Here is a 25,114-nt window from a genome sequence, read left to right as displayed (position 1 = left end):
AAGTGATTTGGGTAAGAGATGTTAGCAATAGGCACTGGATAGAGTAGAAAATGGATACTTCAATCCAAAAAAAATAGAGATTAGTAATGGAATGGTCAGTCTACTTACAAGCATGGACAGGCAGCAAAAATTGCAAGCTGACAAGTCACGTACCACATAGAGGAAGATCTGGCCAACTAGTTCGGGCTATTTCCTATAGAAGGCCTTTCCTTATCTCCTAAATCAGAGATATCAACGCCCTATTCATGGATTTCATAAGACCCACAAAACTCTCCACTGCTACCTGAAACAGAGTAAAATGTAATTGGGAAACATTTAACATAGTAAATAAATTAAAATAGATAATATTTACATTAATTTATTAATTTAAACAATATGTGGTGAGCAGAGTTCCTTATTTATAATTTAGTACCCTACTCTTTCTGTTTTGAGTTAGATGCCACTGCTCTAAATGGTAAGTCCTCCCTCCCCTCCTACTACTCCTTTGTATTTATTTTATATATATATATATATATATATATATATATATATATATATATATATATATATATATATATTTACATTCATTTCATGTATGTGTAATAAATCACACAGCCTGATTAGATCCAATGTAAATTTATGTTCCTAATACCAAAGTGGACTCTCACTGCAGCAAGACAATCCTTTTCTTTCTATTTTTTTTCTTTTTGGTGAAGCAATCGGGTTAAGTGACTTGCCCGAGGTCACATAGCTAGTAAGTGTCAAATGTCTGAGGCTGGATTTGCACTCAGGTCCTCCTGACTCCAGGGCCGGTGCTCTATCCACTGTGCCTCCTAGCTACCCCAGGTTTTCTATCTTGTTTCCCACAGAGGCCATTCTAGATCTTTATTTCTCCCCTCAAGCCTCCCATACCATCTCCTCCCTCTGTAATAACAAGCACCCTAGCACACCCAAGATGGTCTGCTAGCACAGGTTCTTTGATCTACTTTTCTAAGGAAAGATCGCTTTGAAAGGGCTCAGTAATCTTCTTTTAATTACATTCACTAGTTCAGGGGAAAGGTCAGCACCCTGAACGTGGAGAAAATACAAGCGGAGAAATTAGCACAAAGATCAACAGACAGGGCTCCAACTCTCTGAATAAAGAAATACAACCACCTACATATACCACCAGATTGAGGGAACATTTATATCTGAGTAGTTGGGGGGCTCTTAACAAATGGCTACTCAGAGTCCTGTCAAGGGAATCAAAAGGTCCTTCTCATGAGCAAGCCCCCAAAGCAAAATCTCACCTCAGAATATATATTCACTTTTGACTAATAGGCTCAGAGCCAGAAGGCATCACAACCCTCCTGACTCAGTGCCTAATTTGCTTAGTATCAAAAGGTTTGAAAGCCTTCCTGCAAGCAAGCCTCCCCCTAAGCAAGATCCTCCATAGGTAAGTTCCTCCCCTAATGGGTTCTCTGTGACTCAGGATGTATCACAGCTGTGATTGAACACAAGTGGTCACATAAACCTATTAATGGACGGGGTAAGATCTTCCTATTCCATTAACATTACACCCTCTTAGCTGAAGACCTGGCCCTAGACCTTATTATTATTATTTTGGAGGCAGTCAGGATCAAGTGACTTGCCCAAGGCGATACAACTAGTAAGGGTCTGAGGCTGGATTTGAACTCAGATCCTCCTGACTCCAGGGCCAGTACTCTATCCACTGCTCTACTTACCGCCCCTGGCCCTATACTTTATTAAGAAAATGGAGATCATTCATGACCTCCCTCTTCTTCTCATCCCTACTTCGCAAAGCCCCTTGCCCTCATTCTTCATTCTCTCTTCTTTTATTCCAGTCTTTGATAAGAGATGACCCTTCTCTTCACCAAGATCATCTTCTCTACATGTACCCTTGATCTCATCCCCTTTTATTTTCTCCAGCAGATTGCCCCCATGGTCATCTAATCTGTCTGATCTTGAATGTCTCCCTATCTCCTGATTTTTCCCTACTGTTTGCAAAGATGCAAAGTCTCCCCCATCCTGAAAAAAAAATTAGATTCTACCATCTCTTCAAACTAATATCCTATAACTCTTTTCCAAAACTGTCTATACCCGTTACATTTTCTCTCCTCACACTCACTTCTAATACTTTCTCCATTCTGGTGTTTCATGACATTGCTCTCTCTTGGTTCTCCTCTTGCCTTTCTAGCCACTCTATTTCAATCTGCTTTTTTTGATTCCTCATCTATATTACATCCTCTAACTTTGGGCATGCCTCAAGGTTCTATTTTGGACCCTCTTTTATTTTTCTCTGCAGTTTCACTTGGTGATCTAATCACTTCTTTTGGGTTCAATAATCATCTCAAATCAGATTATTTCTAGATCTCTAATGTGTATGTATCTCTCTGTATATATCTCAAGCACTATCAGTAATTTTCTATTACATATTTAAAACTGAATGTTCCATAAGCATCTAAAATTCATGTCCAAAACTTAACTCATCTTTCCCCTAAAACCAAATCTTACCTGTTTCTGTCAAGGGCACCATCATCTTTCTAATTTACAACCCTGAAGCTATACTTGACTCCTCATTCTTCCTCATAACACATAATCTAATGAGTCACTAAATCTTGTTCTTTCTACCTTTACGACATTGACATCGTTCCTACCTACCCCTTTCTCTCTACTCATGTCTTAATTCTGACACTCATGTCTCACCTGAACTTTTGCAATCTATACCCTCTAAGTTGGTCTCTCTGCCTCCTCCCTCCCTCTCCTCCTCTCCATTTCTTTCTTTTCCAATCTATTCTCCACCCAACTTCCAGAGTGATTTTCCTAAGGTGCAAATCTATTCATGTCACTCCCCTATCCAAACAAACAAACAAACTCCTGTGGCTCCCTATTTCCCCTAGGATCTGCTCTAGGATAAGCTGCTCTGATTATCTCAAGCTCTCCGCAACCTACCTTTCTAACTCAATTCTGCAGTACTCTCCTTTCCTGAACTCTATGATCCAGTCACACTGGCCTTTCTGACACTCTTCCCAACCACTCTATCAGGTCTTGATTTTGCACTGACTATCCCCCAAACTTGGAATACATTTCACCTTCCCAGACTTTTATGGATCTCTTCTTTCCTTTGAGACACTATCCAAGCAACCATCTTCTATGTGAAACCTTTTCTAGTCCCATCCATTTCTCCAAATGGTGGTGTTGCTATAAATTTGTGCTCCCATAAATTTATCTTGTACTAATTTCGCGTGTATTTTGTATATAGTTAGGTATGTATGTGTTAGTTCCCTCTATAGAAGGTAAGCTTCGGTTTTGCCTTTGTATGCCTGGCACTGAACATAGGACCTGACACATAGTAGGCACTTTAAAAATTCTTATTGATTGATGTGTTGATCATTGTTTTTTCTCACACCTTCCTCAATAGAATGTGAACTCTTTGAAGGCGTGAACTGTTTTGTTTTATTTTCCTTTCTAACCCTAGTTTGTGACACAGTGCCTGGTATATATTAGGTGCTTAATAAATGCTTGTTGAATGAAAGAATGGTCAGAAACCAGGAAATATGAGACAAGATGACTAAAAAAATTAGATGATTTAGATATACGGTGGTAGCAAGTAGACATCGGCCTCTAGAGTAAAAAACCCTTAGCCCTAGCTGCCTTTATTCTACTCCTAGACCAGGGGAAGCTAAGCCTTGAAGATGACTCCTTAAGTCTGAGGACTTTCTAGGTCTTCAGGTGGTACCCTTTAACTGAATCCAAACTTCACAGAATAAATCCCCTTAATAAAAGGATTTGTTCTGTAAAATTTGGACTCAGTCAAAAGGTAGCACCCAAGGACCTAGAAGGCCATATGTGGCCTGACGGCCACAGGTTCCCCACCCCTGCCCTAAGAGGATTGCATAGGGAGGCAACTGAAATCAGATGCATAGGGAGAGGACTGCAGTTCTTTCTGACAGCAGTTCCTGACTTTTAATCTGCTTTTTTTTCTTCTTAAAGCTATTAAGAATTAGTCTAGATGTATAGAATGCTCCCAATTCTTGGTTTCTGCATGGTGCATTAACATCTATAAGCATTTTCATTCTTTCCATCTCAAAGAGATGGCATTTGGGGAGGTTAAAATGCCTGATAACTTTTTTAGCATCAAGATCATTGGCTAAGGGTAAGGAAAAATATGTTTTCTTGAGGTTTTTTTCCCTTCAACTTTGTACATCCTAGGTCCTTTCATCATCGTCTCTATCATCAAGTGATATTTTTAAAGCTTCCTCATGTGTGTGATGATGTATTAAACTTTCTTATAAAAAGTTTTGATTTAAGAGCCACATAGGCCTTTATGCCTCTGAACCCAAATCATAAAGATATCTGGAGTCAAGTAAATTGTGTTAGACTGTTTGATGGAATGGGGTACATAGGAGATTAAAATTTCACTAGAAAAGAGAAGGGTAAAAAACAAACAACAGCAAAAAATATGTAAAACCAGAAGCCAAATTAATCAAAACAGGAAAAAAAAAACTTTTAAAGGCAAAACACTTTACAAAATAAATTTTTCTTTTAGAAATTTAGAAATGATAAATAATTGTAACCATTTGAAGCAAGGGAAGATAAAAGAGGGGAAAATGCATAATTAATTTTGTTGTTGCTCAGTCATTTCAATAGTGTCTGACTCTGCATGAACCCATTTGGGATTTTCTTGCAAAGATGCTAGAATAGATAGCCATTTCCTTCTCCTGCTCATTTTATAGTTGAAGAAACTGAGGCAAGCAGGATTAAGTGACTTGCCCAGGGTCACATGGCTAGTAATAATCTGAGCCTATATTTGAATTCAGGAAGATGAGTCTTCCTAACTCCAGACCTGGCTCTCTCTCTCTCTCTCTCTCTCTCCATATATATATATAATTGAGTATCAGACCCATTTAAATATTTTTAAAGCAAATTAAGGAACTTGAAGCAAAAAAATAAGCTTGGGATGATTATGATTGTCAAGCTGTTTTGTCGTTGTTTTTTAGGTTATCAGATTTCCTGGGAAGTATACAGTAGAAATGACTCTCGTCTTACACTTACTTTAAATAATACAACTCATGAATATAAAATTAAAGGACTGTCATCTCTTACCACCTACACTATTGAAGTGGCAGCTGTCACAGCAACAGGGATTGGACTGGTGACCTCATCCACAATTTCTTCTGGAGTTCCACCAGGTTAGTGAAATTTCACCATCATAGTCTTTCAGCTATCAGACATGTAAAATTCATTGCAGTACAGTTAAAATAACTTCTTATCTCATAGATAGCTTTGTTTTCCTAAAATAACTCTATGAGTTGGGTTAATGTTGTCCTACTTTGACCCTTTGGGTGGAGCAATAGAAGAGAAATAGCTAAAGTGAAGTGGGCATGATTTCAATTAAACCGAAAGGAAATCCTTATTCTATGGTTACAAAATACTGAAACAGATGTTTTCGGGGTGTTTTTTTTTTAATCCTGAAAGAAGTAAAACTCTGAATAGTTGTAACGACCAATTTTGGTCCAGAAGAACAGATGATGAAACAAACTTTTCTGGACAGATGTAGTGAGTTATGAGTCCAGAATGTCATGTTCACTCTCAGACATGGTTTCTGTGTCAGTCGGTTTTATGTAACTTTTTCCTTGATACAAGAGAGGATTCAAGTATGAGAGCAGTGTATTGGGAAATGAGTATGGTAGAAGAATGAACATCATTAGTAAAAGGAAATCCTTTTATCTAGCAAGATCACTGTTAAGTCATGGGTGGGGATTTTATTTTCCTTGAGGGATACCGATGTAGAGATAAGATCATTCTAGGGCTATGCACAACTAAAGACAACTCTATTGATATTTCCTTGCTAAGCATCCCTTCCCCATTCCCCTCATGCTTCCCCCTTCCTCTTTATCCCTCCCCAAGGGGCCATCCCTTGATTAACTTTTTTTTTTAATTTAATTTTATTTTAGACTCAAGGGCCAGAATATAAATACAGAATAGAGAAAAGGAACAAAACATATCATAAACTTAATTATTGAAACTTAAATATAAAGTAAGAAAAAAAAGCATGTTGTGTGCATAGCAGAAAGTAAGAGAGGATTCAAAATATATAACAATAGATTTCCATTTCAAGAAAGCCTATATGATAAATAATACATATTGTGTTAAGAATTGTCCATCTTTGTCCATCTTTCTTTGCTTCCTTGTGAGTTTTCTTTTGTTCTCTGCTGTGCACTTTTTTACTTTGTTCTTTTTTCATTCCCCCCACCCCACCCCCGAAGGCTACAATAAAGTTTAGATATGTTTCTCTATAGCTATAGATGTATACATTCACACGTACATATATACATACATATATAGACATATACTTTCCCAAATATATCCCACTCCTGATCTTTGTTTTTATATTTGTGCATATCTCTTGTTACCTGTCCCTCCTGATTCCTCTACTTTACTTCCACCAACTACCTTGCCCTCCTATTATTTGCCTAACCCCTCCAAGGATCCCTCCCATATCCTCCCATTCCCATAAATCTAAACACCCTTCTATATCCCCCTTTTACCTATTCCCTCATTCTCCCCTCTAAAAATCCCTCCCTTGTCCCCTCCCCCCTCTCTATACCCCTACCATTTTATTTCTTCTAAATTTAAAAGAGTTTTATGCTCTTATACATACACACACACACACACACACACACACACACACACACAGACACACACACACACACATATATATGTATTGTTCCCTCTTAAACCCATTCCCCATGAAAGTAGGTTACCAGAACTACCAGCCTTCCTCCCCCATCTAATTCCTCTGTCTCCTTTCTTCCTCTTGTACCTCATTTGTATAAAATAGTCCTTTTAGCTATTTCTAAATGGTTTTACTTTTTAAATTCATATCATAGTCATGTTTACCTCCCTCTTTCTTATGAGCTCACCAATTATTAATGAGACTCTTAGACATACAATTTATATTTTACATTATATGAAAGGCAAACAGTCTGTCCTTATGAATCCCTTATCGTCAGTCATTGATTGGTACCTTAATGTTTCTCTTGGTTTTTGCATGTTGAATGTTCTATTAAGTTCAGGATTTTTTTAAAGAAAGTCTTGAAAGTCTGAGAGTTTACCAAATGTCCATATTTTTCATTCAAGATGATACTTAAATTTGCAGGGTATGATATTTTCAGCTGGAGCCCCAGGTCTTTTGTTCTTCCATATATTGTATTCCAAGGCCTGTGGTCCTTTAATGTCTCTGCTGCTAGGTCTTGTGTAATTCTAATTGTGGCACCATCATATTTAAATTGTTTTACTCTTGATGCTTTTAATATCTTATCCTTGAGCTGGGGGTTTCAGAATTTGACTGTGATATTCCTATGAGTTTTCCTCATAGGATCTCTTTTAAGTGGTGTTGGATGGATTTTTTCTATTTCTACTTCCCCACCTTGTTCTAATGCTTCAGGACAATTTTCTTTAATTATTTCTCGTATTATTGTATCCAGATTCTTTTTTTGATCATAACTTTAAGTTACTCTGATTATTTTTATATTTTCTCTTCTTGGTCTATTCTCCAAATCTGTTGTTTTTCTTATAAGATGTTTCACTTTCTCTTCTATTTTTTCATTATTCATGTTTTGTTTAATTATTTCTTGATCTCTTATAACTTCACTGGCTTCCCTTTGCCCAATTCTATTTTTCAAGGTGTCATTTTCTTCCTTGAGATTCTGGATCTCCTTTTCTAATTGGTTGACTTTCCTTTTATAACTTTCTTGTTTTTCTTGGATTATTTTTTTTTTGTTTCTCTTCCATCTCTGTCATTTGATTTTTAAAGTCTTTTTTAAGGTCTTCTATAAATTCTTTTTGTGCAGGTGACCATTTGTCATTACTCTTTGGGGATTTCTTTACTTCAATATCTTCCTCTGAAAATGAACCCCAGCCATCTCTATTCCTGAAATAGGTTTCTGTGGTTGGATTCTTTCTCCTTTGCCTGTGCATTTTTGTGGTAATAACTTGATTTTGTAATCACCTCTAGCCCTGGGTGTATCAACAAGGGGTGTAAGACCTGCCAACAACCAGCACATAGAAAGCTGCCAACACAGATTCTTTGATCTGCTTTACTAAGGAAAGTAATGTTAAGGTGTTAACAATCTCAGTTTAATCGAACGTACAAATATCATTCACTTAGTTCAAGGGAAAAAGCCAGCACCCTGAACTTCAGAGCAAATACAAAGAAGTTACAAACATGGACAGACAGACCTTGTCCAATTCAAATCTCAATGCATAGTTACCAGGGTTTAACAAAGTCCCAACATCTGGGTTTACAAGCTGGAGGGCTCTTATCTACAACTGGCAAGTCTCCACATCAACACACCTCCAAGAGTGAGAGCGCCCAGGCAAATAGCTCTCTTCTCTCTTTTTATGCACTCTTTAGCCATCATCAAACGTCATCTGAGCAACCAGAACTCAGGCTCCTACTATTGGCTCTGGTCTTAGCAACAGCTCTTAGGACCCTGAGGACTTCACACCCACATAGGCTTAAGTACCTAGTAGATAGGGGTTTGGGCCTGAGGTTAAGCACCTAGTAAGACTCAATTAAAGACACCCAACTTAATTGATATTACATCGGGCTATGGGAAATGGTGCCTCTTGCCCCAGATCTTCAGTTCTTCCCTCTAGCCTGGAACCAAAGCCAAACCTCCAACCTCCTGCAAGTGCCTACAGCTGAGGGCTTTCTGCCCCACTACTTCTGCACTCACTGGGTGTGGGCTGGTTCCTTCTCACCCCCACCACTCTTCGCAGCACAGCTGGGTCTGGCATTCCTCATCATCTGAGGTTCCCTCAATCTTCCTTGGCTCAAATGCCCAACTCCCCTCACTATTCTGGGGTGAAAAGTTTGGAGGCAGCCTCTTAAATGAACTAACCCCAGGGCTAGCTGCTAATTGTTGAAGAGGCTTGCCCACTAAAATGGAACCTAGCCTGGAGGTGTTTACTCTTTGCAGGGACCAAACCTGGTCCTGGGATTTTTCTTTGGATTTTCTCAAATTGTCCTGGGAAGATCCTGGCTGTGCCCCTATTCTTCTTTGTCTCCAACTACACTTTGTTTGCCCTAAGGTGCTATTTTAACTCTATTGTGGGGGAAAATCTTGAGAGCTTGGAATTTTCTGGCCTACTCCTCCATCTTCCCAGAATCCTCTCCCCTGATTAACTTCTTAAAGAGGCCTATTCACTGAATGGGCTTTACCTCACTCAAAGTGAGAACCTGAAAAGACCTTAGCCTGAAAGGACCAAGGTTTCCTAATGCATCCTGGGCCATCTCCAATCATCCTGGTGAATATCTGGTCACTGGATCCAGATGGCTCTGGAGTAGAAAGTGAGGCTGGTGACCTTTCACAACCCTCCTGCACTCAAATCAAAGTCAGCTGCAAGTCATGTCATCATTTCCCTGATGTCATGTTCCTCTTCAAGAATGAAGGACAAATACAATCATCCCTCCCCCTTCAGCAATCATGAACCATAATCAAATCTCTATAGCTTTGTGTTGTCTGTGCTTGACACATAGTAGGCACTTAATAAATGCTTTTTCATTCATTCATTTGTTCATTTATGAGTAGCCATAGCCAAAGAGGAAAGAAAAACCTTAGTGACCCTCATCGCCTTACCCTAGACTGTCTCACTAGACTGGTGGTGATGGATCTCCCTACCTCGAGTCTCTCTTCATTACTTTACTCAACTGTCAAATTGATCTTCTTTAACCATAGGTACCACCATTTCAACCCTCCGTTTAATAAACTCCAGTGGCTCCCTATTACCTCCAAGATCAAATATAAAATGTTCTTTTTAGCTTTTAAAGCTCTTCATAACCTGACCCCTTCCTAACTTTCCTGTCTTCTTATACCTTACTCTTTTCCATGTGTTGTACAATCCACTGACACTGGCCTCTTTGCTGTTCCTTGAATAAGAGACTCCATCTCCAGAATCTGGGCATTTTCATTGTCTGTCTCCCATGCCTGCAACTCTCAGCTTCCTGCTTCCCCGGGCTTCCTTCAAGTGTTGGCTAAAATTCCACATTATATAACAAGCCTTTAAGAAGCTTTCAGAAGCTTTCATCATCTTATCTCCTTCCTTCTTAAAATATCTGTAATTCATCTGTCTGTATCTTGTTTTTACATAGTTGTACATAATTGTTTTATTATTATCTCCCTGAGTAGACTGTGAGTTACTTGAGAAAAGGGACTGTTTTTCACCTTTCTTTGCTCCCCCAGGGTTTAGCATAGTGCCTAGCACATAGTAGGAATAAAATGCTTATTGATTGACTAGTAAACTTTCTGGTGATGATCCTCTCTAAATTTAGCCAGGCTAGTACTCAGAAGATAGACAAGCATTCTATCACTAAGCCTATACTGGAAATGTTTTGCTATGACCTTAGAGAACCAAAGATCACCACTATGCCACAATAAAGCATAAGAGGAAGACTTTAGTAGAAGATAAACTACCATTATTATTAACATAATGATGACTTAAATTACCCTGTTTGTGCATAATATTTTTAGAGCGAATCTATTGTGTAAAATGAAATTAACCTGCATACGTATTGTATAGCATAAGGTACAATCCTAGCAGGGGGCAGGAAAATGAACTAGCTGACCTCTGGAAAACCCTTTCATCCTTTTATTTTTGTGGTTGGCAATGTACCTGGTGAAGCACAGAATAGAGAATTATATGAGGAAATGAAGCACAACTGTATTAAATAAATGGTTGATAACCATGATTAAGGAAGGCTATTGAGTTGCTATTACAATATTTGCCGGGTGGATCACCTGAAACTGAAGGGAGGTCATAAAATGCCATTGCATATTCTAGTAATTAGATTAAAGCAAAAGTCATATGATGCTGATGTCACTAAATTCTGTTTGCTAAGACTGAAATCTCTATCCATTTAATGGATGAAGAGTATTTTAAAGAACCAGAATCTCTGAGAAATGTAGAGAAATTTTTCAAAAAGAATCCTTCTTCCTTTGATTTAAACATTTTCTGCCCAAAATGCATTAAAATTAGATATGACAAGAATTCCTGAAAACCTGTCATCCCTACATATACTGATATTGGAACAATCACCAAAGTAATGTTATTGTTCCCATGTGAAGGCTCCTTTTAAATATCCTTAGGAATGAGAAATTGGGGAAGTATTCCCCAGAAATGTTGCTATCTGATAGCTTTTTCTGCTACATGAATTGATTGTATTTTCTTTTTCTTAATTCTAACCCATTTCCTTGTGCCAGGTTCTTTTACATTGCACATTTTTTTTCCTGAATTACTTTTAAGGTTTTAGGCAGTATCATTTTTTTCAACCTTTCATTTTAAAGTCACAAGTAACTGCAAGTAAGATATTAGCTATTTAAAAGAGGCTTATGCTGTAGAACTGTTGTTATATGTAAGTCCTAGACCAAAAATTATTGCACATATCTGGAATCACAGCCCATGACTATCTTCCCCTAGTTTTATTGCCAGCACAGACAAACAGACAAGTGTGCAAATGATCTGTACATCTACCTGGATTTGGTTATCCTGACAATAGGGTCCAGGAAGCTCTAAGCTCAACTTCTGGACACCTATTTGTATCTTTTAAAAAATAATTTATTTTTATTTTTTTCTCAATTACAGGTAAACAAAATATTTTGTATTCATTTTTAAAAATTTTGAGTTCCAGGCTTTTTCCTTCCTTCTTGTCATTCCCCATCCCCCTTCCTGGAAAAGACAAGCAATTTGATATAGATCATACATGCGTAGTCATATAAGACATTTCCATGTTAGCCATGTTGCAAAATAAAATGAAAACTAAAAAAAAGATAAGAACAATTAAGTTTGAGAAGTATGCTTCAATCTGCATTCAGACTTCATCAGGTCTTTTTCTTGATGTGGATAGCTTTTTTCACCATAAGTCCTTCAAAATTGTTTTGGATCATTATATTGCTGAGAATAGAGAAGTCATTCACACTTAATCATCATATAATGTTGCTGTTACTATGTACAATGTTCTCTTGATTCTGCTCATTTCACTTTGCATCAGTTCATACAAGTCTTCCCAGGTTTTCCTGAAAGCATCCTGCTTTGTCATTTCTTATAGAACAATGGTCTTTTATCACAATCATATACTACAACTTGTTCAGCCATTCCCCACTTGATGGGCATCCCCTCAATTTCCAATTATTCGCTACTACAAAAAGAGCTGTTATAAGTATTTTTGTAAATATAGGTCCTTTTCCTTTTCCTTTGATCTCTTTGGGGGTATAGACCTAGTAGTAGCATTACTAAATCAAAGTATTTGCAGATTTATAGCCTTTTGGGCATAGTTCCAAACTTCTTTCCAGAATGGTTGATTCATTTCACAAATCCATTAATAGTGTATTTGTGCCCCAGTTTTTCCACAATCCTTCCAACCTCAGAGCTGTTTTAATTTGCATTTCTCTAATCAATAATGATTTAAAGAATTTTTCATGACTATAGATAGCTTTGATTTCATCTTCTGAAAACTACCTCTTCATATCCTTTGACCATTTATTATTTGAGGAATGACTTGTATTCTTATATATTTGCATCAATTCTCAATATATTTTAGAAATAAAGCCTTTATCACAGAAATTTCTGTAAGTTTCCCCCCCTCCCATGTTTCCTGCTTTCCTTCTCTAGTCTTGACTGCATTAGTTTTATTTGTGCATAAGCTTGTTAATTTGATGTCATCAAAATTATCCATTTTACTTGCCTGGATCCTATTTCTTGTTTAATCATAAATTCTTCCTTTATCCATATATATGAAAGATAAGATATTCCATGTTCTCCTAATTTGCTTATGATATTACCTTTTTATGTCTAAATCATGTACCGATTTTGACCTTATCTTTGTATATGTTGTGACATATTGGTCTTTTCCTCATTTCTGCCAAACTGCTTTCCAGTTTTCCCAGCAATTTTTGTGAGATAGTAAATTCTTGTCCCAAAATCTTGGATCTTTCAGTTTGTCAAACACTAGATTGCCATGGTCATTTACTACTGTGTATTGTGTGCCTAATCAATTACACTGATCCACCACTCTCTCTCTTAGCCAGTACTAGGTTGTTTTCATGATTACTGTTTTGTAATGCAGTTTGAAATCTGGTGCTGCTAGGTCACCTTCCTTCAGATTTTTTTACATTGATTTCCCTGATATTTTTGACCTTTTGCTCTTCCAGATTAATTTTGTTCTCATTTTTCTAGTCCTAGAAAAATATTTTATGTTATCATATATTATATTATATATAACATCATTTGTATAGTATATTTATATTTTTGTATTTGACCATTTGATTGGTATGGTACTGAAGTAAATTAAATTTAGGTGGAATTGTCATTTTTATTATATGGGCCTAGCCTCCCCATGAACAATTAGAATTTCTCCAATTCATTAGATGTGACTTTATTTGTGTGAAAAGTGTTTTTAATTGTGTTTATATAACTCCTAGGTTCATATTATCAGGTAGGCTCCTAAGTATTTTATATTGTTTGCCATTATTTTAAATAGATTTCCCTTGCTAGCTCTTTCTACTGCACCTTGTTGGTAATACACACACACACACACACACACACACACACAATGCTGATGATTTATGTGGGTTTATTTTATATCCTGCAATTTTGCTGAGGTTGTTGATTGTTTCAGCTAGTTTTTTTTAGTTGATTGTCTAGGTTTCCCTAAGTATATCATCATATCATCTACAAAGATTAATAATTTTGTTTCCTTATTGGTTATTCTGATTCCTTCAATTTCCCTTTTTTTAATCTTATTTATATAGCTAGTACTTGTAGAACAATATTGAATAATAGTAGTGATAATAGGCATCCTTGCTTTCACCCCTGATCTTACTGGGAGGTTTTCTAGCTTATCCCCATTACAGATAATGGTGCCTATTTATATCTTTTTGTCTTGGAAACAATGCTTGATCAGGTATTCTCCCCTTATTCCCACCCGATTTATATTACCTGGGTAGAATTGTAAGACAACAGGTGGGGTATTCAACTATCTGCAACATATGAGGAACCAGAAAGGCTCATGTTCTTCATTAATTCACACCTACCTCAGTTTTTTTTTTTTTAAAAAAAAACCTCCTATCTACAAGGCACCATGTTGAGCACTATGAAGGATGCAAAGAAAATTAAGGCATATCCTCTGTCCCCCCAGGAGCTTATAATCCCATAGATCATATTAACAACAACTTCAAATACTGATATTTCAGAGTACGTGGGGCTTTGGGTGACTTCTATATATTATATAATTAGGACCTCTCTTTCATCGTAGAAATCATAACCCCTTGACATTGCTTGTAAAGCTTCACTCTTTCTGATTCTTATTAGTGAATCAATGCTTTTGTTTAAATAGATATTCTGAAGATGTTTACTATAGAAATAATGAATACCACCACTGATTTGTGTAATACATATATAGATCTGAAACCCGACAGCTTAAATTAATGTCTTTTTTTCCCTCTATTTCATCTTCAGAACTTCCTGGAGCCCCTTCCAATCTGGTGATTTCCAATATCAGTCCTCGATCGGCAACTCTTCAGTTCCGGCCTGGTTATGATGGGAAAACCTCTATCTCCAGATGGATAGTAGAGGGACAGGTATGTATTAAATTTTAAATGAGATATGAAATGGTCCTGATTAGTAATATTTGACACTGTAACAGGGAGAAGAAATACTAGGTTCTATAATATGTAAGTTTTAACAACAAGGTCCTATTTCTTAAAGTCAAAAGGGGAAAAATAACTTAAAAATACTTCTCTCCATTTTTAAGATCTCTTGGTTTCTTCAGACTTTTCATTGAGAAATCTAACTCTGAAAAAAAAGAGAAATCTAACTCTGCCTTCCCTTTTTGCATCCTATGCTCTATTCCTCTTATGCTATGTTGTTTTTTGTTCCTAGGTTTGTGTCCTTTTAGCTGAGGAAATATTGTTAGTATAGAATTTAGGTATCTTACTTGTTTGTGGAATATTTTGGTTTGGAAAGCACTGCTGTAGTTCTCCACCAATTCTACACTAATTAAACGAGCCCAAAGAACTAATCTAACATAGCCCTGTAAATTTATCTCATTTTCCCTACTATTGTGTAGCTGCGGAATTTATTTGGGTCCTGTGTACTGAGTAATCATTAAATTCTTTCATATAGACTAAATATTTTTGTGAGTTATAAATGATAGAATACATATAAATTCAGGAAAACTGACCAAGTTAGATAAAGAAAGATTATTACTGTTTTATTTTCTGAGAAAAGAAAAGGTAAAAAGAAGAATAACTAAAGGAGGAAGACCACAACCATTCTTATACCCTCCAAATAGTTTCTTTCTGTACTGTAAATTTGGTCATCTCTGCCAGTGAACAAGGGTTTTATGATTTCAGGTCTACTTGAGTTTGTCACGTTGACTCTGTGGAAATTCATCACACAGAATTAGAAAATCAAGGAAATTATTCAGTGTACCATCCTATAAAGATTCGTGTTAATGGGATTCTTCTGAGAACATATAAAGTACGTGTTCCTTAGCTGGTCAGATCTTGCTATGGTAATGGTGAGGTGTGAAGAGCAGATGTTTGCATATCTAATCAATCAGCAAACAAATATTCATCTCATACTAGTCTATGCTCAGCATTTTTCTAAACAGTCCATTGTTCATGGTTCTTGCCCTCAAGAGGCTGCTAATCTAGCTGAGAAGTGTGTTTGCTGATGGCAGTGTGATGTGCAAATAGCAAGAGAAGAGAGTTCTTGGTCCTATCTTTCAGAGAGAAGCTAATTTTGAGAAATTGGGGCATCGGCTATTTGCCTCCCTCAAGCAGCTGATGTTATATTACCTCTGAATTTCCATTTGTTCCCACCTTGCTGCCACAAGCAAGGCAGTTATAGAGTTGCCCAACTCATTTGTGAAATTATAGTGAAAGCCAAAGGGAAAAGATTATTTGCTTTCATTGTCTTTATAATTTTTTTGTTGCAAAAAAAAATGAACTATCCTTGCAGTGTTTTATAAGTTAAGACTACTTAAGAGAAAATAAAAAGGAATGACACTATCTGTGCATGAGGTTCACCTTTTTCTGGTGGACTTTTATCTTAAAAAGAAGATTCATTTTAAATCTCACTAGATTGAAATGACAGATTCTTGCCCCAGCTTCATTGGAAGTATTAATATCAGTCAAAAGAGGAAATATAGGATAAGTTGCCATACATTACATCATACAAGGGTTTGCATTATAAATGCATTATAGGATTCTATAGTGTGCCAAAGTATTTAGTCAGAGGCCTTTATATGCATACTTGATTAATTTTTTCCCTTTAGTTATAATATGGTCCCTTTTCATTTCTGTCTGACATATGAAAGATTTATATTTTATGTCCTCCAATATCTGGATTAAATTTATCAATAGGCTGTCATTCCATTTTAATTGTGTTGACATCTATTCTTTTTAATGAGCAAGTTGAACTAGTTTTCAATCATGTGCCCATTTATCATGAAAAATCTAATGGTTTTATCTGATGAACATTATCAGCAGTATCCAAGCATTGCACAGTACAATCCAGTACATTGTGACATGCAAACCTGCTGGCTTGTCACACAACTGGCAAAGAGATACTCACTTTTAACAGTAGAGTCAATGTGGAGCTCTTCAAATGACTCTACTGGTCCTTCCTTCTATAATACTGTCAATCCTGTGGGACATGTAAATGAAACCACATTATAACCATGACCTTATGGGACTTCCAACATCTAAGTTGCTCTTGAAATGAGAATGAGGTAGAATTATGCTAGACCATGTTTCATGTTATAGTGTAATCTGGTGGAAACATGACTGGACACAAAGTCAGAGAACCCTGGGTTCTAGTCTATACCTCAGGCAAGTCCCCCTCTTTCTCTGGGCTTAGTTCAGCCATCTGCAGAATCAGGGGATTGAACTGGGTAGGTCCCTTCCAGCATTGATACTCCATGAATAATTATGCAATGAGGGTTCAGAGTGTAATGCATTTAAGGAGCTTACAATAACAATAGAACTGCAATAAAGTTTACCTTTTTTGGTCCATTTAATCCAGGTTTTTAGCCACTTTTTCATCATAGAGAAGTCTTCTTTACATTTTGACAAGTTCTTGGAAGTGCACCAGAAACATTTTACTGTTTAGTTTTATCTTTGGTGAATTATAGAAGATAAAAAAAAATCCAAGTAGCAGGTGGCATGCTGTTGAAAGTCTAAGTGAGAAGCTGATGCACACCTAGGTTGTGTGTGTATATGTTTGGGAGCCATGGGTAAGGGGAAGAGAAGCTTTTAAAAGGGAGATTTTTTTATTCACTGATGCCCTTCTAAATTAGTAACCTTTGGCTCTTTAGTGAGCAAAATGCTTTTTCCCACATTTGTATAGCTAAAGGATTAGACTCAACTGTTAGACATTTTCATTTGCCATTTATAGTTGCCTGCTTCAGTACCTTCAGCAAACCCCTGCAGCTTACAACCATTTGCTATGTTGTAATAGCTAGAATAGCATTCAACCTTCAGAAGAAACAGCTCTGAAAAGGATTTTCTCTAATGAAGACGTTAGTGGTAATGCTTTGGGTACTTTGCGTACAAGTAGAACAGTTTCCATCCTAAAAATGCAAAACCAAAAACAAAACAAACAAGAAAGGCCTACACCATTTAATGCTTATTTGTGCATAATGGGAGTAGCCATTTTCTTTAAAGAAATTGTTTTAGAGAGTCTTAAAGTGCTAATAAAATAATCCTCATGTCTGTTTAGTGCTGTTCTCTCCATAACTAAAGAATAAGGGAAATGGAGCACTCAGAATGGTCACTATGAGAGATCCACGTGTAAGCTATTTTCACGAGCTCAAGGGACCCTGGGAGCCTTCTGTTTAGCTTGGCCCATTCCCAAAGGAAGTCAAAGACTTAAGGTAACTTTGGCTTTCTCTCTTATGGATTTTATATAGGGATCATTAGGAACTTAGCTTTAGAGCTGGAGGGGATCAGAGAGCTCATGTAGTCCATGCCCCTGATGGTGAGAACTGAGGCCCAGAAGAATCACAGGCTCTCAAATTCTGCACTGAAAAGTACTGCAGTACTGAAAGTACCTCAGTACTGAAAGGTTCTAAGGCAGTTCAGTCCTAGTCCCCTCACTTTATGGATGAGGAAACTGAGGCCCAGAGATATCAAAAGTGGAAGAGACAGGACTTTAACCCAGTACCTGTGACTCTGACTCCAGTATTTTCTTGGCTCTTATGTTGTCAACTGAAGACCTTAGATTTTGTATCAGTTCTCAAATATCTAATATACATGTTCGGTAACATGTTATGATGTATAACTAAACACAGAGGATATTATGTTTCCCTAACATGTCTTTTTTTTCACGGGCTCTCTCAATCAATTTCTGCTTGAGGTTAGTTCCAGGGAAATATTTTGTCTGTGTGGACATCTTACTTGCCAGATAATGAAAACTGTGTAACCAAATGTCCCCTCTTTTTTGCCTTAAGTGCCAGAAAACTCAGAGTCAAATGAATACATTAAGTATATTCTCAATTCAGGTCCTGATAGGATATATTCCTTCTGATCCTCTTACTTAGACTCTGTTCTTTTTTATCATTACATTTTTAGTTTTCACTGGACTTTTATTGGTGAGCACCTGCAAGTCTTTTGGGAAGGAGACAGTATACAAATAAATTGAGATGAAATGTCCCTTCAACTTTTTATGTTTTCCAACTTATGTTCTTTCACTGATGCTCCCTTCCAGTTCCAATGGGAATGGTTGCTCCTAACAAAGGGAGAGGCAGATTGTCTACTCAATTCAACAAACTTGTATTTTTTTCCAACCATGTGCAAGGCACTGGTAATACAAAGATGAAATAAGATGCAGTTCCTGTCTGTACTCAAAGAACTTGCAACTTGATGGGGAAAATCACATGTCATCACATTTGACTAGAATATAAGGCTGAATGTGAAAAGTGTAAAGGAGTGGTCCTAACACTGGATTCTGAGGTTATCTGTGATTGAGTGCCTGTCCAGCTAGAGGAAACCAGGAAGGCTTCATGGAGGAGATGACGCTTGAATTAATCCTTTAACTGAGGGAGAGATGTCAGCAAGTTCAGTTGGGGAAAGGAAGATCCATTCCAGTTAAAGAAGATGGTCTGAGCAAAGGCAGGGAGATAAGAGAGAAGGTAGGACTAGAATCCAGGGGATAGAAATTAGTCTAGTGTGGCTAGAATGTAGAGAGCATATGAAGGGAAGTAGTATGAGATTGATATTGAAATATCAAGATAAAAGGTTAATTAAGTCTACAGACATCAGCTTTCTAGGACACATTAATTAAGAATTCTAGCATTGCTATATTTAGAATTCACTCAATTTAAACAGTAAAATACAATACTCATTATGTGCAAAATAAAATTCATTGTCTTTCCCCTAAACATTCCCATACACATACCTTACCTTTACTGTAGAGGGTAAGCTCTTCCCCCCAGTCCTTCAGGCTCACAGCCTAGGAGCTATCCTGGATTCCTCACTATCTCTCAGCCCCTATATCCAAGTTTTGCTAAGGCCTGTAGATTTCACTTTTGCAACATCTCTCAACTATGCCAACTTCTTCCTTTTGACACTGCCACTACTCTTGTGCAGGCCCATGTCACCTTGTGCCTTGATTACTGCAATGGCCTGCTGGTGGATCTTCCTGTCTTGAGTCTTTTCCCACTCCATTCTATCCTCCATTCAGTCACTAAAATGATTTTCCTAAATCGCAAATCTGATCATGCCACCCACTCTACTCAACGAACTCTAGTGGTTCCCTATTGCCTCAAGGATCAAATAAAGAATACTCTATTTGGCATTCAAAGCACTTTATAACCCATCCCCCTCCTATCTTTCCAGTCTTCTTACACCTTATTTCCCAACACATACTCTGATCCAGTGACATGGATCTCCTGGCTATTCCACAAACAAGATGTTCCATCTATCAGGTCCCTCCGGCTATCTCCCAGATCTGAAATGCTCTTCCTCCACCATTCCAACTACAGACTTCCCTGGTTTCCTTTAAATTCCAATTAAAATCCCACCTCCTACAGGAAATTTTACCCAACCACTCTTAATTTTAGTGCCTTCCTTTTGTTAATTATTTCTTGTTTATTCTGCATATACCTTGTTTTGTATTTATTTATTTGCATGTTGTTTCCACCATTTGTTGTGAGCTCTTTGAAAGTAGGAACTGTCTCTTTACTCTTTTTGTATCCTCAATGCTTAGGACAATGCCTCACACATAATAGGCACTCAACTTTTATTGAATTGAATTAAATACTGAAAAAAAAATTGTCTGGTTCAAGGATTCTCAATCTTTCCCTAGTTAAAGGGCTTTTCACATTTATGTTAAAAAAAAATTAAAACAAAATGCAGTGTGAACCCAAAGCCAAACTGATAGGAAAGTCGTATTAGAAGTTTGAGAGGCAACATAGTGAGGTGGGTAATTTTGGAGTCAAGAAGACTTGAGTCCAAATTCTGGCTTCAGTGCTTATTGTGTGATTTGGAGTCAGTCACTTAAACTCTCTGCAACTCAGTTTGCTTATCTTCAATATGAGAGAGACGAAATGGACTCAAAACCTATGATCCTGTGCTCTTATGAGTTATCAGTAATTCACGGGCAGATGAGAGTACTTTGTTACAGCGCCCATGAGAACTCAGAGCGTGGTCAGGCATTAGAGATGTCAAGGTCATCCACTGCATCCTGGGCCATAGCAAGTCTGCCACTTGTCCTGCCACCGGGCTTCAGTGACTCTGGAAGAGAGAATGAGGTTCATGACTTTGGGAAACTCTAAATTAAAATCCAGTTTACACGTAAGTCAAGACATCACCCATGATGATATTGGTCCTCTTCGAAAATGAAGGATGAACGACATCAACAACCTAAGTGGTATTTTGATTCCAGTCTGAGAGGGGGACCTAGGGGCCCACCCCAACCACCCGCCTTACCCTCATGTGTTGAGATCCAGGACAGGGAGGGCACTAGGAACTGTGGTCTGGATGTCCCTGGGCTTTTCACTACTTTTTCCATCTTCTCAGGGTTTGGCACTTGCAGGTTGATCATTTAAATGAACCTGGTACTTATGGTATCTCATGTATCTGAGTGCACCTTCCTCTGGTACAGACCACAATGTGTCCATAATCCTATATCTTCTGTGACTCTTTTCCCTATCCTCCCTCAAAATCTGCCAAGAAGATTCATCCATCATGCTGAGAACTTGATCTCATGACATTATGTGAATTCCCTTGGAGCACACAGGTTGTCTATCCATTATCCCTTCTTCTTAAGACATGGCTGACCCACTTGTGTTTCTAGCATATGTCCCTCTAATGATATCCTTTTCTGTTTCTCCTGCATGATCAGTAACATACTATATGGCCTAAACTTCTTGGGACAAGACTTAATTTTACTTTTTCAGCCTTCATGTCACCATAGGGCCATTATAGGTTTAAGGCTGAAGAGGACTTTAGAAGTCATCTAATACAAATTCTTCATTTCTCAGATGAGAAAACTGAAACAGAGAAGATTAAATGACTTACTTCAAGGTTATGCATATATTAAGGGCCTGAAACCAAATTTGAAACCAGGTCCTCCCCTTGAGAGCCAGCGTTCTTTCCACTACACTAAATTGTGTCTCTTATCAGGGCTAGGCAACAACAGACATGTAGGGCATTACCATGTATCTGTCAGTGGGTAGAGGGTGGCTTAAGCTAGGAGGAGGGATGAAAGACAAGAATGCACGTCCCTAAGTGTGGCAGTCAGTGATAGAGTCTAGTTAATTGGGGCCATCTTCCACCAGAGATTGCATAGATTTAAATACAAGTAATTGACTACATGTCTAGATCTACCCTAGACACAGAAACAACCACATGTGATCTATCATGTTCTTGGAAATGGGCCTACAACTTTACCTTTACAGAATTTTTCAAACTCACAAATTTGATTCCCTTAAATATCCAGCCCATCCTCCTGTCATATCACAATTGAATTAAGCTTCTTGAGAGCAAAGGTGATTTCATTTTTGCCTCCATATCCCCAGTGACTAGTAAAGAGTAGGTGTTTACTTAATATTTGTCAATTATTTATTGATTGATTTCACCCCCTGGAGACTGTGACTACACAGTAATCTTTTCCATTCTGTTGCCAGGTTTATGAACCAAATATTTTTTTAACCCATGTTTCCATATCCAAAGTTAAGAATTTTCAGCTAATTGTAAAACTCCCTTTCTTCATTACTATTACACATTAGGGCCATTTGTGGCCCTGTTGATAAGTGTCTATCAGCATTTCCTTTGTAATAAAACCAACTTTATGGTTGAATTTCTTTTTTATAATAGAAAAAGAGACCTTTTTTGAATAGTTTGCTGTGTAAGAGGAGAGTTGTCAGTGGCTCTAATGGCTTCTCCAATAATAATGTGGTCATCTGGGCAAAAGCAGCTTCATCTTTTGTTCTGTTATAATGTCTCTGCCAGAACATTTAGGTACTATGGTGATAGGTAGAAATGAAATACATACTTAGATATTTCAAAATGTTGATTGTTTGCTAGATTGTCACTAATAACACCTTTCCAATGACTTCTCACCCTTATTTCTGGACCAGTGTAAAAAATCTGTAGGAGGTTAATGATTCAAGGTAGCCTTGTTTTTCATTAGTCCATCAGATCCCTTTGGGCTCTGGTATATGCTTTTCAAAATATGACATGAAAAGAAAATCCTACTGTGAAAGTGACACCTGAGGTGGCCCTAAAGGGAAACTATTCACTACAGACTGTTTTAAGAAGTATAAGCCTGTGTCTATATAAAACACAAATAAAACATGATTTCAGCAACAAAGTCTCATTCTTTTGTGGGGGAGTGTGCCTTTGTGTTGAATTATACTTCATCCTAATTCTCTTGTTGGTTGAGACTTTTCTAGGGGTAGTTGGTTGAGCAGTAACCTTGAAGTCAATAAGACTTCTGCATGCCAATGAGATCGTTCTTATGGACAGGAATGGGACTGGACCTGTGATTTCATTGAGTATAAGGGACTCCCAGGTCAGAAATTCCCTCAGTGCAGGTCAACACCTTCTTTCCAACTCAGAGAAAGAGAGAGAATATGATTCAGGTTTTGAAGTTGAATTCTTCTAGTAAGGCCAGATCAATGAAATACTTAGTAGTGTCCTTTTAAAAATTCAGTTTGGTTCACAGGAGCTCACATTTATTTTATTCCCTGAACCTGCTTGAGGGCTATAGCCAGCCTGTCAGAAGAGCTATGCAGTTGAGTGTACTGTCCTAGTCTGGCTGCAGTTCTGCCAGAGATATATCTCTACATAAGTTCCCAATCTGTTCGCACATCCTCTGTGCCCTCCAGTGATCTTCATTTGGGGAAGCTTCATTTGGCTTATGCACAGGGGAAAGCCACTCAGAACAAAAGGGGACTTAGTATTTGGGGAAGTTGCTTTCTTTGCAACTTTTCCTGCTGACACCAGGATTTTGGGTAAGCAGGGTGCTGCTGGGTTGGCAGGTTTCCATGGAATGAGTTCTTGGAATCTCTTGTCTTTTTTTTTAAAGAAGTTCTGGATGAAAGCATAGATTTTTGATGGAGCTGTAGTTTGCTATGATTTCTCTTCCTTCTCATTATCACCTTTCCTGGCACTCTAGAGATCCCTAGGGAGGTAATGTGTATTGCGTGGGCAGTAACTGCCTACCAGTGGCCTTTGCAGCTCTAAAACAGAACATGTGGCACCTGATACCCAGCTGATTGGAGAGAGAGGCTTTCCCTTCCCCTCTTCCACATGCCCCTCAGTGCCAGACTTGCTTGGGACCTTCTCTAATGAAAAAATGCTTTGCTCTGAATAGAAAACTGTCACTTTAGGGAAACCTCATGCTGCCCTAGCAGGGTCTGGAATAGTTACTTAACAAGTAAGTTTCTAAATGACCCAGCTTCATAGCCAGTAGGTGCCAAGTGCATGCTTTACTTAGACGCATAGAGTTGGATGCCTCCCCTGCCTGACTGAATGTCACTTGCTCACCAATTCCTATTGCTTTAGTGACTGGATGGTATGGTCCATAATGGGTCCTAATGACCTGCCTACTGGTGGGTGGCATTTGAAATGTGGAGTTTTGGCTCTTATGACAGAAATTTTAAAGGGCTCTTATCTGTTCTAAGATTAAAAGGAGAAAAAAAGCCATCATAATTCTACCTCCCTATGAGAAATTGGGATGGGGAAAGCTTCTACCTCCCTTGCCAGGCCTATGGATTATTAGTGGACAGACCGTTGTCTGCTAATACACAGGGTACTGTAACACTTTAGCATGCTGTCATTTGAATCTGATTTTAGACTCTAAGAAAGTAAACATTTACTAGAGAACATCTGTCCAACTGTGAGAAAAAAGCCAAAATGTTCATTTTTTTTAAAGTTCTGATTTATATGAAATTTTGAATTCCTTTACTGGAATTCTAAAAACAAAATTACTCTTACCACAATCATTTGCTTCCAGAATCCCATTTAGAATGATCCAGCTTTAAAACTTGTCTCTGGGCCTTTCAAATTTTGCCCCACTCCAGCTCATCACAGAATAAACTTTGCACTGCAATGGATCTTAGCCAAAAAAAAACCTAAGCTCCTCAAAACCTGAGGTTTAATCATTTAAAAGATAGGCGTGTCTCTTACCAAAGAGGTGATAAACTCTAGCTGCATAGGGAGGCATTCATTTTCAGACATTACCTACATGTTAATTTGTTTTGCTGAACTGAACTCTGTTCCAAGAGAGATATTGAGTAGTACTGGGAGGCTGGAAGGATGGAGTTATGAGGAAGTAACAGTTATTGAGTCATTTAGGTGACTCAATGGATAAAGTACTAGGTCTAGAGTGAAGAAGACTCGAGTTCAAATCCAGCTTCAGATACTTTCTGCTGTATGACTCCTGGCCACTCCCTTAACGCTATTTGACTCAGTTTCCTTATCTGTAAAATAAGAATAACAGCAGCTACCTCCCAGGCTTGTTGTGAGGATCAGCTGAGATAATAATCGTAGAGTGCTTAGCACAGAGTTTGGTGTATAGCAAACACTATATAAATATTAGCTATTATTTATTATTAATGTAA

The 25,114-nt window shown here is 37.7% G+C and overlaps 1 protein-coding gene across 2 annotated transcripts in view; it reads left to right on the top strand.

Moving 5' to 3' along the window:
- The window catches only part of SDK1 (sidekick cell adhesion molecule 1), a 1,168,267-nt gene that overhangs the window by 927,911 nt on the left and 215,242 nt on the right, over window positions 1-25,114 (top strand). For both annotated transcript variants that reach the window (XM_036741470.1, XM_036741469.1), the window contains 2 exons: window positions 4,980-5,171; window positions 14,500-14,621. In XM_036741470.1, the coding sequence (XP_036597365.1) occupies window positions 4,980-5,171; window positions 14,500-14,621 (314 nt within the window). The remainder of the gene's footprint in view (window positions 1-4,979; window positions 5,172-14,499; window positions 14,622-25,114) is intronic.

This window comes from Trichosurus vulpecula, chromosome 1 (genome assembly GCF_011100635.1).
Source record: "Trichosurus vulpecula isolate mTriVul1 chromosome 1, mTriVul1.pri, whole genome shotgun sequence".
Lineage (NCBI taxonomy): Eukaryota > Metazoa > Chordata > Mammalia > Diprotodontia > Phalangeridae > Trichosurus > Trichosurus vulpecula.
The sequence above is the reverse complement of the archived record's forward strand: the minus strand, read 5'-3'. Positions and strand labels throughout refer to the sequence as shown.